Here is a 17,091-nt window from a genome sequence, read left to right on the forward strand (position 1 = left end):
ACACGCCCTATGCAGCCCTCTCACTCGGAACTTCAACCTCAATCTCCTTATCCTTGCGCTTCTCACCATCATCCTCCTTTTCATTATCCCCACTCCCCTTATTAGATCCCTCCCCATTCTCCCTCTCCGCCTCCTTCCCCCTCTTCCTCTCCAACTTCTTAATCGCATCCCCCGTAAGAGCCTGCCTATTCAACAACTCCACCACATCCTTCTTCCTTGTCTTCCTATCCCCAAACATAATCACCAGCCCCGCCGTCAAATTACACGTAATGCTCACGCACAGAATCACCGTCGTAAGGGCAAACGGGCGGTGGTGATAGTCTATGCCCCACGTACACGCGCCCAGCGAGATCTGCAGACAGGAATGACAATCCAGCAGGATGATAATAGCCATGAGGTGGCCCAGCGGGAAGGCGTGGTGCGTAAACGTCTCGTGGGGCTTGTAGAAACTGTGCGACTTGGACAGTTTCTTCTGGTGGTGCTCCAGGGACTTGCGCTGCTTGGGGGTGAGGTAGTCGAATTCGAGGGAGTAGGATTCGGATTTGGCGTCTTCGAGGTCGATTTCCGGGTTGTTGTCGCCGTCGAGGGTGATGGGCGGTATGCCGGTGAAGTCTGAGGTGGGAGTTTGGCGTGGTGATGGAGATTCCTCTACGGTGGGTGGATGATGTGCTTGGGGGGGAGGCGGCGGCGGGTTTGTCTGCTTTTCTTCGGAGGTGTCCGTGTTGGGAACCTCGGGCGTGGAATCGGTTCGTTCGAGTTCCTTGGCAGCTTTCTTCTTTGCTTTCTCAATGATGCGTGAGTAGCGGGCGATGAAAATCATGTGGTAGGTGTCGACGGCGCGGAAAGGGGCGAGACCGTCGCCCATGATGGCAAACAGCGCGACGAGGACACTGTCGATGATGTGAATGGCATAGACTTGCTGGTCGCCGACGTAGATCCATCCGATGAGGAACAGCACCCACGCGAGACCAAATAATGTAATGAGCGTCGCGTAGAGGGTGACGAAGAATCCCAACGGCCGACGAACGTACTGCCCGAATCCCTTCATCTGGCGCTTGAACCTGGACCGTCGCGAATGCAGCATGTGACGGACATGGTCGTCTAGTTCCCACTTCTCGGCTGCTGACCACCCTTCTAGCCTTCTGCCGTGAGGCAGCGCCGCATAGTGCGAGTCTGATAGTCGCGAGGTGATTGTATCCGTGCGTCGGATGTACGGTGTCTGCTCTGGTTCTTCCTCTTCTGGTCGTGGCCCTTCTTCCTGTTCTTCTGGGATAGTTGGTTCCTCGGGAGGCGGAATGGGTTCTCTCGGTGGAACAGGTCGTGCCGGGAGTGCTTCCGGTTGTGATAGCACATATGTTGGTCGTCGATTCACCCAGCTTCCCAGGTCAGGGATAAAGAGCGAGTTTTGAACATTTGTCAGTGTAGAAAGCGTCTGGACCTCGGGATCTACATCATCGTTAGCCACGCTTCAAAAGGTTGAATGCAGATAGTGGAAGACGTACCAATGATATCCAGCCAGTCAACAAGCTCCTCGTTATACTCATCCGTATCTCTAGGGTCAACGGCTTCTACCGGCGGAGCAACAGACGACCTCCTAAAACTCGGGCGAAGTATCCTCCCTACAAAACTCCTCCTATGCTGCTTACTCGCCTCCTCATCAACATCCACCTCACCGGCGCTATGGCTCCTCTCCAGAGCAGGAGCCGGAGCAGGAGGCATCGAGGCACTCGGCGACAAAGGCGACGTCCCTCCCAATCCCAACTCCGCCATAGTCGGCCGTGATCCTTCTTCCGTCAGTCTAGGCAGCGCAATCTGCGGCTGCGCCCGCCGTGAATTCCTCGCTCTCCCAGCACCAGCATCTCCCCCAATAGGCGGCACCGGCCCAGGTTGCGAAACGCTCCGCGGTCGATTTCCCCGAAGTCGTCCTTCATTCCGACCGCCATCGATCTGTTGCTGCTGTTGTGAGGCATCATGCTCTGTGCCGTGTGTAGACTGCCCCGTTAAGCCAACAGAGCTCCTGCGTATCCTAATACTCGGTCGTCGAGGTCGTTCCCCAGGATTTGTATCGGACGCGCCAACACTACCCGGTCGACCATGAGATACCACTGAAAGTCGTGATCTTCTCGAGGCCGCTGAGCTGAGTGGTTCAAAGTACTCGTCGGCCGGTGCATCCGATGCGGCTGGAGTAGCAGGTCCAGGATGGCTGGTCGAGAAGGTCGACAGTGAGGAAGCTCGGTTGCGCTCAGATGGGGCTTGAAGCGAACGCTGGGACCGCGATCGCGACGGACCAGCGTTCGGATCCGAATCCATCAGGATTGATGTGTTTGAAGCAGCGGCACGATACACCAAGAAAGATGCATATGAGAAGAGGAAAAGAAAAAGACAAAATACAGGGGAGGAAATCGAGATAACGGGTTTACGTTTACGTCAGGAACGGGCAGCAGGCGAATGAGTTTACAAATACTGCCGTCACTTCCACCACCAGACATCATGGTTGCATGGCTAGCGCTGTTGCAATTTCATGTCACGGTGGACCCCCGGCATCCAGTCTAGCACCACATGCATGTAATAAATTCATCAATCGTTAAAAAAGTCGAATCAATAAATGTTAGCGCCAGTCCGGCCCAATCTCAGTGTCTCTGGACTGACGGCAATCCGTCATTGCAATCGCCAAGCCAGACGGGTTCGCCGGGGATAAATTGCGCCCTTGTCTGCTCTGCTCTGGTTCAATCAATTGATGTTTGCTCTCGTTTGGCCCAAACTCCCATGTCGTTCTCCACATGGCAGAATCAAGACTCCTCCTTCAACGTCACTCAACCAGTCAATCTGTGCCCACAAGCCAAGCCGGCTTCTTCGGTCAGGTTTCGGCCGCCACCGTTTGACTGTCAACTCAGTTTGTGGAATCTGACAAACTTGAGCCGCGTCTTTGTCATACTGTCAACCGCACCAGCGATGCATACCTAAGTATATTACCAACGCAAGTGTTCCGTAAGTCGGTGAATGATGTAGTAGTACTGGGCACACAGTTAGATAGCGACGGGATTAAACCTCACCCATCCCAGCAATTGATTGCTGCCCACAAACGCAAATCTACGAAGTACTTGTCAACAAAATTGGTACTTCCATACTTCCATATTCAATGCAAATGCACGATTGCGTCACTAGCCACTCAAAATTCACTCCAAATCTGATTGATAACCCCAACAATCCAATGTATATTATCAAGTACAGCATATGGTACTTAGCAAGTTTATACTCGCTGGTATCTTCCTCCAATTCAAATCTCAGCAAATCATGATATATGCTGGCTAAATAAAATGCATGTTTGCGCTCTAACAAATAAACCCAAAAAGTGTAGCTCCAAATGTCAAAAGCAAATCGCCATGTTGACTGCAATGGCTGGGTATGGTTTATCCCTTCTGCTCCGAGTTCGCAATCGCCGACTCTACCGCTTCTTGTAAATCAAAATGGAAATACGGCCTGTTCAGTCCCTGAATTGCCACCAACTGTGCACTACCAGGGTTTCTAGGCACGTCCTTGTCTGACAATCGTGATGAATCCGATCCAGCTTGTTCAATGTCGTACTCTCGCACAGACTTCTTATCCCCAATCTCAGCCGCCTCAGCCGCCTTGGCAGCGCTGTCTGAACCACCAAGATCTGCAATGCTGAAGATGGTCTTCCAATGTCCTGGTCCTTCGCCAGGCCCGGGCTTTGGTGACCGGTATCCGAAACCTGCTGCTGCAAGTGCCCGCTTTGTCCAGCGGTTCTCAATGTTAGCAAAGTGCCAGTCGACAGTGCCGGGTGCAGCATAGCGATCCAGTTGGTTTCGCACGTCGATCAAGGACTGCGCAGCAGTGACATCAATGTTGTTGACCGAGGAAAAGTCGAGGATGATGGCTTTCAACGTCGGCCGGGTGTCAGCCTTCGTAGTGTCCAGGTTTCGTGGCGTCCTGTCATTCCAGGCTCGGTCCTAAGCAGATTATGTTAGCAATGACGTCCAAATACATGATGAGACTTTTGTAAACATGTTACTAACCCCTAGTTTACCCAGAAGACCGGGATCTGTTCGCCTGGTTTCCGCAAAGATAACTTCGGTAAGATGATTGAGGTACCGACTCGCGTTGGGATAGTTGAAGCCTTCCGCAAATCTGTAGATATAGACGCCAGGGTAAGGGCTCTGAACAACCACCCTCGGATTAGATCCGTCCTCATGGTCAAGAGGCAAGAATCCTTTCCGCAGAGACTCGTTGGATTCCTCTGCAACCGTTGAATCACCAGCTTGCTTCTCTCCAAGTTTCTGGTTGGCTCTCGCAGTGCGGATACGAGCCACTCCAAGCATCCTGCCCCTGCTCAAAAACAGGCGCCACACCAGGACAGCAGCAGAGACGCCCATTGTAGTATAAATACCATTTTCAATGGTGCTGAACACCGTCACCAAGACACCCGCCAGAAAAATGGGCACCTCCAACGGCGCGACTCTCCAAAATTGAAAGATGACTTTTGGGGGTGTGATGACATCACCCACAGCGTGGATGATGACAGCAGCCAAAGCAGCGTTAGGGATGTAATAGAACACAGCAGGCAAAGCATACAGAGCCAGCAAAACGACAATCGCAGTAATAACACCGGCGAAAGGAGTTCGAACACCAGCTTTGGACTTGATAGCGGTTCTAGAGAAAGATCCGGTAGCAGGATACGCTCCAAGGAATGGGGCAAGGACATTGGTAACGCCGATGGCGACAAGCTCCTGAGACGGGTCAATGACGTAGTTGTTGATTCGGCCAAAAGACTTGGAGATAGAGATGTGTTCAATGAGCATGACGATGACAGCGGCCGGAATCTCAGAGGCGAAGGCTTTGATGATTGACGTGTTCACTTCCGGAACAGCAGCATGTTGAAAACCTGGAGTAAATGTTAGCGTACATACTTTGCAACAATATCGAACCGATGGCTTGGTGCGCGTATACCTCGAGGCACATCCTTGATAAGACTAAAACTCGGCTTCTTCTTATGGCTGACATTGACACCAGCACTGATCGCGGTGTACAACAGAATAACAAAGACGGTGCGGAGTGTCGAGAGAAAAAAGTATGTCTTTGCACGATGAGGTTGCTTCTTGGACATGAAGGAGCAGAATCCCCGAATGAGGTACAACATGAGAAGGGCAGTCAGGCCAAGAGCCGCGTCCAATTGGGTCTTGGGCAAGGCCTTCAAGGTATTGATAATGACCATATATGGTGCATCACGGGTATTGACGCCACTGATTCCCATCAGTTTAGGCACCTGCCCGGAGATGATGTTGATAGCAGATCCAGTCATGAATGCGCAAATAGCTGGGAGCGAGATGAACTCGACAAGCCAGCCCAGGCGGGCCAGTCCGAGGAACAGAATAATAGCACCGGTGATAATAGCGAGGGCAGATGCCACAACGTGGCCAGGAACGTCGGGCAGTTCATCTTTGGCTTTGAGAACAATGTTTCCTGTAACCTGAGACATAACCGCGACAGGCTGTGATCACTAGTCAGCAATCGAAAGTCCCAATCCATGCGGCTCTGTAAAATGATGACTTACACCAATGGTAATATCCTTGGAAGTAGCAAAGAACCAATAGATCAAAACACCCATGAATGACGTGTACAACCCATATTCGACATCAAGCTGGGCGAGCTGGGCGTATGCCATTCCTTGCGGAACGACAACAGCGCCAACCGTAATACCTAAAGAAGTGTCAAACCAGGATACAACCTCTCCAGGGACAGGAAGCCGTCTCACCTGCAACAAGATCCCCAATCAACCAAGTCAGATTGTACTTGCCGATCCAATGAACAAACGGAAACAGGTTGGCCACATAATTCACAACGCCTTTGAACGTTGGCGTGATTTCGGCAAGGAACTCGCCGACAGTTGGTTCATGCTCGATAAAGAGGTCGGCATTGGAAATTGAAGGAACATCGTCGTCTCGATCGTCCGAGTCGTAGCCGACAGCCTTGGCCAGGCGGTCCTTGATTGTTGGTGTGGGCGTCATCACGGCCCTAGTCGTTGCGTTGGCGCAACGATTTCCAAACGGTGCACAAGAAGGTATCAACGTCCTGGTTCTAGACAAATAAAGGGCTTTGGCCAAGGAATGCCTCTTTCTTGGCAGTGGAAAATATTGTGACTGCCGTAATTTGAAAGATGATGAATTCCTGTATGACTTGAGTGTGTGGTGGACAGGTCTACATCTTATTATGCGAGCTGTATGCAGGCGGATGCGTTGGCTATCTTCTCTCTGCTCTCATCAGACCAACGCCACTAATGTCACCGAGCCCAGAACCAGAATGGGTGGACTTGTCAGCACATTTTTTTTGTGCCCTGGACGAAGGGGTCTCTGCGTTGGTCCGTACCCAAGTCCCCAATACAATACGCCTGCATCGCGTCACCGAAGGCTAATCGATTTCGGACAACGTCGATGGCTTTCTTTTAGCCACGGATTGCGTGCTGGTCTTGGGGCCCATTTTGGGTCTGGTAATATGGAGAAGCTGGAATCGCGTGCTGACAAGGAAGAGTCGATGAGCCAATTATGGGGACAAGCTGGACCACAACTTGTCCACAGATTGCCCACTCTATGAAGCCATAGCTCGATCTGCCAAGCATAGTGTCAGCCACTGCCGCGCATACATCTAACTTTGTCCAGTCTCAAGTCTGGAGCTGCACGTGGAGCTGTTGCAAAGACAGTTGCCTGTGCTGTCTTGTCTTGCATCGTATTGTATTTCTGTCATCTCGTTCCGGAGCTCGATGCATCTCTCCGCATCTCGTCGTAACCCTGTGCCTATGAAGGCATCGGATCATGGTCCGTCGGCTGTCAGGATGAGCGATGAACCGAGAGGTAGTAATACTGGGCCGTTTGTTCCTGACGAGCCTTCGTCGATTAGAAAGATCCGTCGATATTTGGGCGTCTAATTTTTGAATTTTTCCTGCCATGCGCCGTTCCACCGCACCTAGACGTTCTCACATGTCTCAACACAGCATTTTCAGGAACAAGCGTACCGTCAAGCCACTGAAATCCATACCGAGATTGTGGTCCATCGGCCGCCCCATTGTTCCTTAGACAGCATCTCAACTGCTACCCGTAAAGCCACACTGAGTTTTCTGTCTATTGTTTTGACTCTTGCATCTTGCGGGATGGACCTTCCAATAACGTGTAGGTCATTTCATCTCGTCTCAACCCGTCTGAGTGGGTCAGATCCCGTCTTGGGTTTCGACATGTTTGGACGGTGATGACGCCATCTCCCAGCTCACCACAGCGCTCGATATGAATGGCCTGGCTAACGAAGGGGCGCATGTCGTGATTCTATATTCCTCAAGCATCGTGACAGTAGACAGCGCCCGAAAATGCAATCCCGCCCATTCTTCAAGCCTTCCCTGCCCGCCCGGGACTTGCCCAGATGGTTGCTTTGGGCTTGGATTGGGGGGAAGGTACAAGCTGTTTCAGTTGGGCAGACAGGCTTGCCTGTGTTGAGGCTGAGGAAGATCAGCAGTTATTGGCGCATCCCTGATGCTATCTCTTCTGTGTGATCTTAGAGCTGAATTTAATGAGTTCGATAGTTGCTTGAACGCAATTCTTTTTCAAAATCACGCCAGCGCACTTGTTGGTCGTGCTCTGCTTCGAAAGTGTGATTCTACCACGACACAGCCATCAGAGGCATACCTGATTGGTCAAGTTTCTCCATTTCTGCCGCTCTGAGGCTACGAGATGTGATATCTTCTCGTTGACACGTTATTTGCTTTGCTGATGGCTTTTGGGGGCCGGAAATCTTTGTCGTGTGCTCATACCCTGCCAAAGGACGACGACCCGTTCCGAACCATACCGCGGACACTCGCTCCAAAAGAGTATACCGATACTCCGTCGGACCCACGAGAACCCTGATTATGCAGAAGATCCGTGGTGATCATGTACTTTTATTCGTTTGACCTCTTGCCGCGTCTTTGAAGGGAACCAGCGCAACGGCCAAGCAACGAACCTTAGGGCCACAAAGTACCCAAATAGGTACCTAGGTAGATGGGCATACAAGAAGTAGCTTGTTAGACACTGCTAGTGTCGAGCTGGAGAACCAAAGGCTGGGATACACCTTTTTTGATAGACATGAGATCCCGTATGGGCGTATAGTACTGCCAGTGCAGGTGGTTGATCTTGGCGAAACCGAGGCCGGATGAGGCGGGATCTGGTCGTTGAGCAAGTCTCTAGGGGAAAGAAAAGCTGTTGCGTCTGGTGGATATGCACATGCATGCGCTTCAGATCAGGCAAATATGGAAGGTTCGGCCAACGCATCTAGTAACATCAGCTGGATGTGGTTTGCCTCTGTTGGGCACAGAGCAGAGTGCAGTGTGACTTCGTCGGCCTCATGTCTCAAGTCCCTGGTGGCCCGAACACAACACACCAAGGAAATGCGGAGAAATCACAAATATCACTTGCAAGGGAAATCAAATCTGAATAAAAGCAGAGCGGTGGGTTGAGATGCAGGAGGAGGCAGCATTTGCTGACCTTAGATGTGTCGCCAGGGTCGTAATTGCCACCACTCGTATTTGTGCCAGCTGGCAGCAGCTGGCAAGCCGTGGCAGATAATTTTTGGTAACTTTCACTTACCCTGGACTGGTTTCAAATTCATCACGCCTAAATGACATCGCCTATAATATGATCACAACTGTCGCATTCGCACTTTGTACATAAGCAGTAAGTCACACTCTGGTATTGCAGCTCAGTTCATCCTCTCTCTGTTGTTTCCAGGCGGAGATGCCGCACATAGCAATCCAACGAACATGAGGCAGTCGGAACAAAGCTTGAGACAAACCAACCGAATCTCGGAACGGGCCAAAAGCCAGTTGCCAGTTCCGTGCCTAATGACCTGAACCTGGCATTTGTTCGCCGGTTTTCATGAACCACAGCTCACTCTCTCCCCGGAAAAGGCTGTATTTGTTTTGATAGTTTTTACTGCCTTGCGCATGGTCTTGAAGCCGGAGGCACAAGCTGGCAAATGCATGGAACACTAGCGACAGCTGTCGTATCATGCATGGATCCGTGATCTTGGCGGATTCTCAACGTCCTCCCAGCATAGACGTTGTATCACAACGAAACCGGCGGTGATGTGTGAGACATCGCCCTATGAACGAACTGAAATCACAAAACAATCGGTCTGTCACTTTGGCATGCCATCGAGTTTGGTAGGCCCGATTTAGGGTTGGATGAAACGATCCGACCAGGCCATGTCCTTCCATTTGGTGAACATGAGCATCAGCCCTTATGCAATACGAGCAGAAGGGGCTGATGGATGCTGCCCTGGAGATGCAAAACGGCGAGTTCCAGAAGAACGACTCGTTGTTTTACTGATTCGATCAGTTTGCACTCGAATGCGTCATACTCCTGGCTGGTGACGTCCCAGCTTCATCGCGAGATCACGGGTTCCCGGTTGAGTTGTAGAGTGACTCTATTTACCCGGTCCTGAGCAATCAAAGGCTTGATGCTCTGGCGAAGATGATGGGAAGTTTCCTCCTCACATTGATGAATGGTGCGGCAAATGACGCCTGGGCGAGACACTGTTTCTGATGGCTGGGAAAAACAAGGCATTTGTGTCTTGGAAACGGCTGGCCGGGACAGCTAAAGCCTCAAGAAACAAGCAATTTTTAGAAGCTCAAGTCATGGCAATGCCGCTGTGACTGGCCACGACTCGGAATGTTCTCCATCTTTGTTCTCCAGAACTGTGACATCCTCCACATTATGGATTCACGGAGTACTCCATCAATCCATCCTGACTTTGTTTGTCCTTGCAGCAAAGGGCACCGTTGGCACTCGACGGGAAGTACCATTCATTACTCACCATCTATAACCGCGCATTAATCGCCAAATTGGGCCAGACACTAGGTGCTCCGCCAGGTCGCACGTAAATATTCAGACAGTGGTGGTGGTGTGATTTCATTGGAAGGCCTGTCGGGACTTCCGAAGGCTGTCGTGAAATTGTTGCCGTGAAAGTGTACCTTGAACCCAGAATTGCAACAGATAAAGACTCTTCCACGCTACCAATGCGTACCGTACTTCGTACGGCTAATGAGGGCGACGAGGATTTAAATAGAAATTCCAATAAATCTATGTAGCAATTTCGCATACCTCTCAGCCATCGCCACGAAATCTCCTCCCCGAGTGCCACATTGAGCTTCATGTTTCCCAAGTGCCATTGATGAGATTGGAGGATCTGGCCAAATTGTATTTCGGAGCGTCAGGTACCATGCTGGCTGCAGGTCGGCTGCTCGGAAGCAGCCAATGAAGAGCCAAGGACGCCACTCTTCTTGGCCGCCAAGACCCACTTCGGCAGGGGCAGGTGAAGCTCCGTGTTCTCGTATCTCCACATGCCCATGGCACCAGACTGGACTACAGCAGCATTGTTTGTGTGTGTGTCCCTGGAAAACCCCCCAAAACTCACCCACTGCTCAGGGTGTCAGCGCGTCGACACATCAAATCCTCAGCCCGGCCTGGCAATTAGTGGGACGAGGCAGTGCATCTGGCTCATCATAAGAAAACAAGGCACCAGGGGTAATTCACGGGCCTGTGGTCTCCCTATTCATTGCAGATCACTTCACGCGTTCGACCGGACTGCCTTCTCTCTCTTCTTCTCTCTTCATTCATCCTCATCATCAAGAGCTACAGCGCATTTTCTTCTTTGTTGCTGTGAACTCTTTGTTTTTCATCACAATCCTTCGTTCTTTGTTTTTTCTCGGCATTTCACATATTAATTTTTTTTTTTGCTATACACTTTAGACTCGACACTCTCTTGAACAAACTCGATCTGCCGAAACCGCTCATTTAACCTCAATTCTTTCACCCAAAGTCAACACCCGAATCCAAACTACCGAAAATGCACATTTCATCGACTATTCTCGCCAGCGCCCTGGCCATGGGTGTCTCGGCAGAGAACTACCTCGGCTTCAATTCCGGTGCCACCCTCGCCGACCGATCTGCCAAGTTCAAGAAGGACTTTGTTGCTGAGATGAAGACCGCTCAGGGACTTGTTGGCGCTCCTGGAACCTTCAACGCCATCCGTCTGTACACCAACATTCAGGCTTACTCCAAGGACAAGCCTATCGAGGCTTTCGAGGCTGCCATTGAGACCAAGACCAAGGTCCTCTTGGGAATGTGGACCTCGGGCACTGACACCATCCAGAATGAGATTGATGTCTTGGGTGCCGCTGTCAAGCAGTACGGCACCAAGTTCACCGACCTGGTCATTGGTATTTCCATTGGTTCAGAGGATCTCTACAGAGACTCTGTTACCGGTGTGAAGAACAAGGCCGGCGTTGGCAACTCCCCTGACAACATTGTCAAGTTCATCGGGGACTACAAGAAGGCCTTCAAGGACACTCCCCTGGCCAAGGTCCCCATCGGCCACGTCGACACTTGGGATGCCTGGACTAACTCGTCTGTCAAGTCCGTCATTGACGCCGTTGACTGGGTTGGTGTCGACGAATACCCCTTCTATGAGTCTGGCAAGGGCAACAAGATTGACAACGCCGGTACCCTGTTCGACCGCGCCTACGGAGCTACCATTGGTGCTGTTGGCGGAAAGCCCGTGTGGGTGACCGAGACTGGCTGGCCCGTCACCGGAAAGACCTGGGATGAGGCTGTTCCCTCTATCGAGAACGCCAAGACCTACTGGGACGAAGTTGGTTGCCGCCAGCTCTTCAACAAGGTTCCTACGTTCTGGTACACCCTCCGGGACTCCAACCCCGACAACGATGTCAAGTTTGCCATCACCAAGGACCTGTCCACCAAGCCTCTCTTTGACCTCACTTGCCCCAAGACCTTCAAGACCAAGCCTCAGACTTCCAGCGGCTCCTCTAGCCCCACTGCTACCGGCACTGGTGCCTCCAAGCCCACCGGCAGCGGCGGCTCTGGCACCAACGGCGGCAGCGGTGGTTCCAACACCAATGGTGATTCTGGTTCAAGCACCACGACTCCTGCCGGTGCTACCACCACTGCCCCCAAGAACGGTGCTTCTTCCGTCCACAAGGTTTCCGGTGCTGCTTACTTTGCCCTGGCTGTCCTTGCTGGTGCCGCCACCCTGCTGTAAGTGCCGCATCGTGCGGGTACTTACTAAACTCATCGCGCCGGTCTCTTTATTTTTTGCAGTGTCATAGATCAAACTGGGATAAACGGATGGATTAGTTATGGTAGCCATGGCTAGGAAATAATCCAGGTGTTCACTTTCATATATTTTGTTGCGGTGTAGTCCTTGGCTCGTGTGCAGGTTAATACGACAATCACCGGGAAATACAATTTGTACTATAACATCATTATCCTCCGATTGTGCTAGACCCAGTGCTATGCGTGACCGCACGATGCCAAATTCTGTGTCCAAACTTGCCTACCTAGGCACCTAGGTAGGTAGGTAGTTTCAAAGCATGCCACTGAGCAACGTAACCCACGAAAGTGGAGGAAACCTACAAATATACCTGGTTATGTAACTTTATAAACTGCCCCGACTGGTATCCTAGTGCTACGCAATCTTATGGTTCCTATTGTTTATTCATCTCTTCTTCGGGCAGCTCATAATCCTCCTCCCCATAATCAACCTTCTCAATCCTCAAGCTAGAAACATCCAATCCCTCCATACACCGCACATTCAACGGCAACATGCTCATATTCTTATGATACACCGCCATGACACGTTCCTTCCTCTCAGGCGGCACATTGTCAAACACACTCAGCGGCGGGCCCAGCACCGTCGCAAACGTAAATACACCGCACTTACTGCAATGGTGATCGATGCCGTACTTTTTGCCGTATACGTACGACGTGGTGTGTTCTTTGCCGTGGATACGGACCTGGTCTTTGGTGGGGTATACGCCTATGTAGGCCTTCTGTTTATGCTGTTAGTATGTCTTGTTCTGGGGATGGTATTACGTACCCTTATGCAGGAGCTGCAGTTGTCTTGTTTGACGTCTTGTTCGGAGATGGGCGTCAGGAGCTCGAATTGCACTTGGCCGCAGTGGCAGGAGAAGATGTGGTGTGGTTCTGGGGCAGAAGGGAAGAGAGGCGTGAGAGTTCGTTGTGGTTCGTCTACGTGGATGGTGGTTGTGTTTGACCTGCGTGAGTGAGTTTGACGTGCGAATTGGGGCTAGGGATGACGCACTCTAGTTGAAAAGGGTTGATCTCTCGGACGGCAAGTAGATTCACTACCGTTTGACCCGTCATTGGCCCGGTGAGATGTTCACCCGTGATACCGGTTGAGCATTTTGAGCAGAACTGTCTACAAGTCAGTTTGTGTTCTGTTTAAATGGTCATGATTTGGGGCGTACCTTGTGTCTTAGAGAATCAGACTCGTACGTCTCCAATAGACCATCGTCCCGAGTCACTTTGTATGATCCAGCGGGGGGAACAATCCACATATATCCCTTCTTTCGGCACAGGCTGCAATCGCATGCGATGGCCGACTTGATTTCTGGGACGGTCAGATCGAATCGTAGGGCCCCGCAATGGCAGTACCCGTGATACTTTGTTTGAGCCTCCATGGTTTAATGACGCCGTCGGAAGGGCTTCGAGATATGGCGTTGAGATGATGGGATAGTTAAGAAAGGCGGGGTATGTTTGTGATTTCGGGATTCGGATATAACATGAATAAAAGTGTTGGTTTGAAGTGAATCCGTTTGTGAAGGAGACGTGGGAAGGGTTGTGTTAGTGCTTATTGGGTTCTGTACAAGGCAGGTTGTCAGCCACAACTAGACACTGGGTTGCCATTTGAGATGCTGTGTTAGAGTCTTGGTGATGCTGGATTTGGACAACTCTGTGGCAGAGTGGTGTAGTAGAGTCAAGCATGTGTTTGCCCATCATCATGTAAGGCTATTCGTAGACATATGTGGTATTCTTGCTGCGTGTCTTGTCGTGGTACTGGGGCCAATAGAAACGGGAATTATTGCCTTAACTGTAGTTTACACAATATCAGACAATATCAGAATAATACTCGACTGGCATATTTTTCTAACATTGAAGTTTAATTGTTCTGCCGCCGCTGCATATTACCCTATGAGCATGGAGTTGGTTCATTGAGGCGCTCATACCACGCTTCTCAAGAAGTCGACAGGAATAGGTGAGGTGAGCAGGAAGCCAAATACCGACCATGATTCATTTTCATCTAGAACCTGCTATGCCGCATCAATTCCCACGATGACTTACAAACCAACTTTGTCATTGAACAACCACACAAATACCATTCAAATGGCATGCAACTCGAGTTACACCATCCACCCAGAATGCACCAAGCAACCAGCACATGCGATTTGGAAACATGCATCACAACCCATTATACGACACATGCATGTACAAACTCAAATCATCAGTTGCGCTCAAATCCAAATCATCCATTGGCCACCCGCCACGTGCAAGCAACTGCAACCTTTCTACCCGTCCTAAAGCCAATGTATCCAAATAACTTTCAAACCACCGTTCGAGCCGCAGCGCCACACCAAAATACGCCAAATACGGCACAAGTTTCCAAATACCCAGCTGAGTAATTCAACAGCCACCTCCTCCAACCCGATTAGCCTATACGATGTGTCATCCAATATCGCGAACCACACAAAGCAACAAAGGAAAGGAACAAGCCTCGGTCGCCGTTGGAAACCGACCTACCTACCTAGTACCTAGGTATGCAGAAGGCGTCAATTGCAGCTCATCCATCTTCCACATCGTTATGCTGCATCTGGATAATGTAGCAATTCCTGCTTCGAAATCAAGGCACCTGAAAATCGTGGACCACATCTCAAATGACATATAAATCTCCACCCTATCCCACCGTGAATTCCTTACCACAACATCCAATTCCTCAGAAATTTCACCAGAAGCCCTCAAAATGGCATACACGCAAGACCAACTAGACCGGTACCTCCAACACATCAACTACCCTCGCTCCCAACACCCCCACGATGCCCTCCAACGCCTCAAGCAGCTCACAGCCCGCCAAATCTCCGCCGTGCCCTTCGAGTCCTTCGCCCTACACTACTCGCAGCACAAGCTCCTCTCTCTCGACCCCGAGGCCCTGTATGAAAAGATTGTTGTCCACGGCAAGGGCGGCTACTGCATGGAGCTGAATGCCTTTTTTGGAGGCATCCTCCGCGCATTGGGGTATCAACTCGTGAATGCGGGCGGTAGGGTAAAAACACCCGCCGGATGGACAGGATGGTGAGCTTTTCACTCCATTCCTTCTTCTACTTACCATGTGCTAACCACCGTAGGAGCCACATGGTCAACATCGTCACCATAGACAACGTCAAATACAACGTAGACGTCGGCTTCGGCACCTGGGAGCCCATGCAGCCCATCCCCCTACAGGACAACCACACATTCACCCAGATAGCCCCACGGCTCGGCAAGCTCGAATACAGAAGCATATCGCAGCACAGCGACCCCTCGCAGCGAGTGTGGGTGTATTCCACGCAGGAGGACCCCTCTGCGCCGTGGGAAGAGCGCAACATGTTTGTGGAGACGGAGTTCTTCCAGGCCGACTACGAGGCCATGAACCTGAGCACCATGTCTGCGCCGACGAGTTTCTTCGTCCAGAATGTGATTGGCATGAGGGGGATTTTGGACGAGGACGCGGGTACGGTGGATGGGGTGTATACCTTGTTTGGGAATAAGGTCAAGCGGCATATGAGGAATGCGGAGGCGGAGGTTGTTGCTGAGTTGGAGACTGAGGACGAGAGGGTGCGCGCGATTGAGGAGTATTTCGGCGTCAGGTTGAGTGCCTTGGAGAGGCGGGGGATAAGGGGGTTGGCGACTGAGTTGAAGCCCAAGCCTAACATGGGGTAGGTGTATGAGGTGTGACGGTTTATAGACTATGCTATGTCATGCTACTTCGACTACTGTCCATTTCTTGGAGCCTATAGTGACTTCTTCGCCGAGTCTGTATACCCTAGTTAAGGATTCGCCGCATGGTAACTCCTCTGAGCCGATTCTTACGGTTCGCGCGGCACGCGAGTCCTGCCATTCCCACCTCTCCAGGGACATGTTGGAGCTGGTTTTCAAAAAACCCTGACAATATCGTCCCAGTCTTACCGCCATGCCCCTCTCTTTACCATCTTCATACTTGAGCACCGCGCAAACTTGTTCAGAAGTAGTTGGCTGTGGGTCTTCATCATCCCAGATCTCTTCGTAGGGTGTGTCTCGTCCCGTGTCGGGATTCACCATGCTCCCTATTTCAAGGGTACTCCCGTCGGGCTGCGGATACATGTCACCTTCATCGGAGGCCTTGTCAGGCTGATCTGTACGCGAACTGACCCAGTGGTCCCATCGTGAGTGGCATACTTGCTCGCCGTTGATGGTGCGGGTGCTAGAAGAGGATGTTCCTGCGATGGCCCAGTCGAGTCTTGATAGGGGGAGTTGGTCTACAGGGAATCAGTTACTGCTCATTACATATGACATGCTAAGATGGAGACTTGAGAGGACTTTGTGAAGGTTTTCTTGGATTGTAGTTATCGTACCTTGTAAACTTTGGATTGTGTCACCGTCTTTGAGGATTCGTAAATCTACAAACTGACGTTGTGGAGATGTCAACACAATGGTTGATGTAGGTTCGCTTGCATCCCCAGGGAGCCATCGGATGGATCTACGAATGGAAATACTTCCGGCCATTGTAGTAATTGGGGTCTTTTATCCGTCAGAAGTTCAAATGTTGTCTGATGGAGGTTGAAACAAGAGGAAAGAGGATGGCTATCATGTTTAATGATGATGAGCTGCCCCGCTACCCCGCGGACGCCGTATTCATGACTAGGAGGAAGAAGTGGATTGATGGTTTTTATTACTTGGCTGGGCCTTCTCATATGGGATGAGAAATTCCCTTCATTTTAATTTTAAACTCAACGATATGGTCAAGTGTTACTGATAGATGACACAATCTACGGGTGGTCTACGGGTGGACGCGAACTATGAGCATGCACAATGAACATCTTACACGACAGAAAACACAGCACTACCAACAGTCTCATCCACGATACACTGTTGACAGTCTGCAACACACCACATCGACAGTTGTCGCACCGAAACGGCCAAACACAGCCAATAGTGAAACCTC

At 51.0% G+C, this 17,091-nt stretch overlaps 6 protein-coding genes across 6 annotated transcripts; 2 read left to right on the forward strand and 4 right to left on the reverse strand.

The window, feature by feature from the left end:
- Window positions 1-7: 7 nt before the first annotated feature.
- VFPPC_13430 (hypothetical protein) lies at window positions 8-2,310 on the reverse strand (the record flags this gene model as incomplete). The annotated part of the gene is made up of 2 exons (XM_018291207.1): window positions 8-1,446; window positions 1,503-2,310. 2 exons carry the CDS (start codon window positions 2,308-2,310, stop codon window positions 8-10), a joined length of 2,247 nt encoding a protein of 748 aa, XP_018147376.1.
- A 1,100-nt stretch (window positions 2,311-3,410) lies between these two features.
- Window positions 3,411-6,026, reverse strand: VFPPC_03236 (sulfate permease; the record flags this gene model as incomplete). The annotated part of the gene is made up of 5 exons (XM_018282764.1): window positions 3,411-3,971; window positions 4,038-4,903; window positions 4,969-5,509; window positions 5,573-5,718; window positions 5,774-6,026. 5 exons carry the CDS (start codon window positions 6,024-6,026, stop codon window positions 3,411-3,413), a joined length of 2,367 nt encoding a protein of 788 aa, XP_018147377.1.
- Window positions 6,027-10,884: 4,858 nt separating this feature from the next.
- On the forward strand, window positions 10,885-12,096 carry VFPPC_03239 (glucan 1,3-beta-glucosidase; the record flags this gene model as incomplete). The annotated part of the gene is made up of 1 exon (XM_018282765.1): window positions 10,885-12,096. One exon carries the CDS (start codon window positions 10,885-10,887, stop codon window positions 12,094-12,096), a length of 1,212 nt encoding a protein of 403 aa, XP_018147378.1.
- Window positions 12,097-12,541: 445 nt separating this feature from the next.
- On the reverse strand, window positions 12,542-13,537 carry VFPPC_13431 (glutathione-dependent formaldehyde-activating gfa; the record flags this gene model as incomplete). The annotated part of the gene is made up of 4 exons (XM_018291208.1): window positions 12,542-12,886; window positions 12,934-13,111; window positions 13,159-13,271; window positions 13,325-13,537. 4 exons carry the CDS (start codon window positions 13,535-13,537, stop codon window positions 12,542-12,544), a joined length of 849 nt encoding a protein of 282 aa, XP_018147379.1.
- Window positions 13,538-14,874: 1,337 nt separating this feature from the next.
- VFPPC_13432 (N-acetyltransferase family protein) lies at window positions 14,875-15,830 on the forward strand (the record flags this gene model as incomplete). The annotated part of the gene is made up of 2 exons (XM_018291209.1): window positions 14,875-15,203; window positions 15,257-15,830. 2 exons carry the CDS (start codon window positions 14,875-14,877, stop codon window positions 15,828-15,830), a joined length of 903 nt encoding a protein of 300 aa, XP_018147380.1.
- A 36-nt stretch (window positions 15,831-15,866) lies between these two features.
- On the reverse strand, window positions 15,867-16,652 carry VFPPC_13433 (sodium/nucleoside cotransporter; the record flags this gene model as incomplete). Its single annotated transcript, XM_018291210.1, has 2 exons — window positions 15,867-16,405; window positions 16,502-16,652. The coding sequence occupies 2 exons, from the start codon at window positions 16,650-16,652 to the stop codon at window positions 15,867-15,869; spliced, it is 690 nt and encodes a 229-aa protein (XP_018147381.1).
- Between the last annotated feature and the right edge of the window lie 439 nt (window positions 16,653-17,091).

This window comes from Pochonia chlamydosporia, chromosome 2 (genome assembly GCF_001653235.2).
Source record: "Pochonia chlamydosporia 170 chromosome 2, whole genome shotgun sequence".
In the NCBI taxonomy this organism is placed as follows: domain Eukaryota; kingdom Fungi; phylum Ascomycota; class Sordariomycetes; order Hypocreales; family Clavicipitaceae; genus Pochonia; species Pochonia chlamydosporia.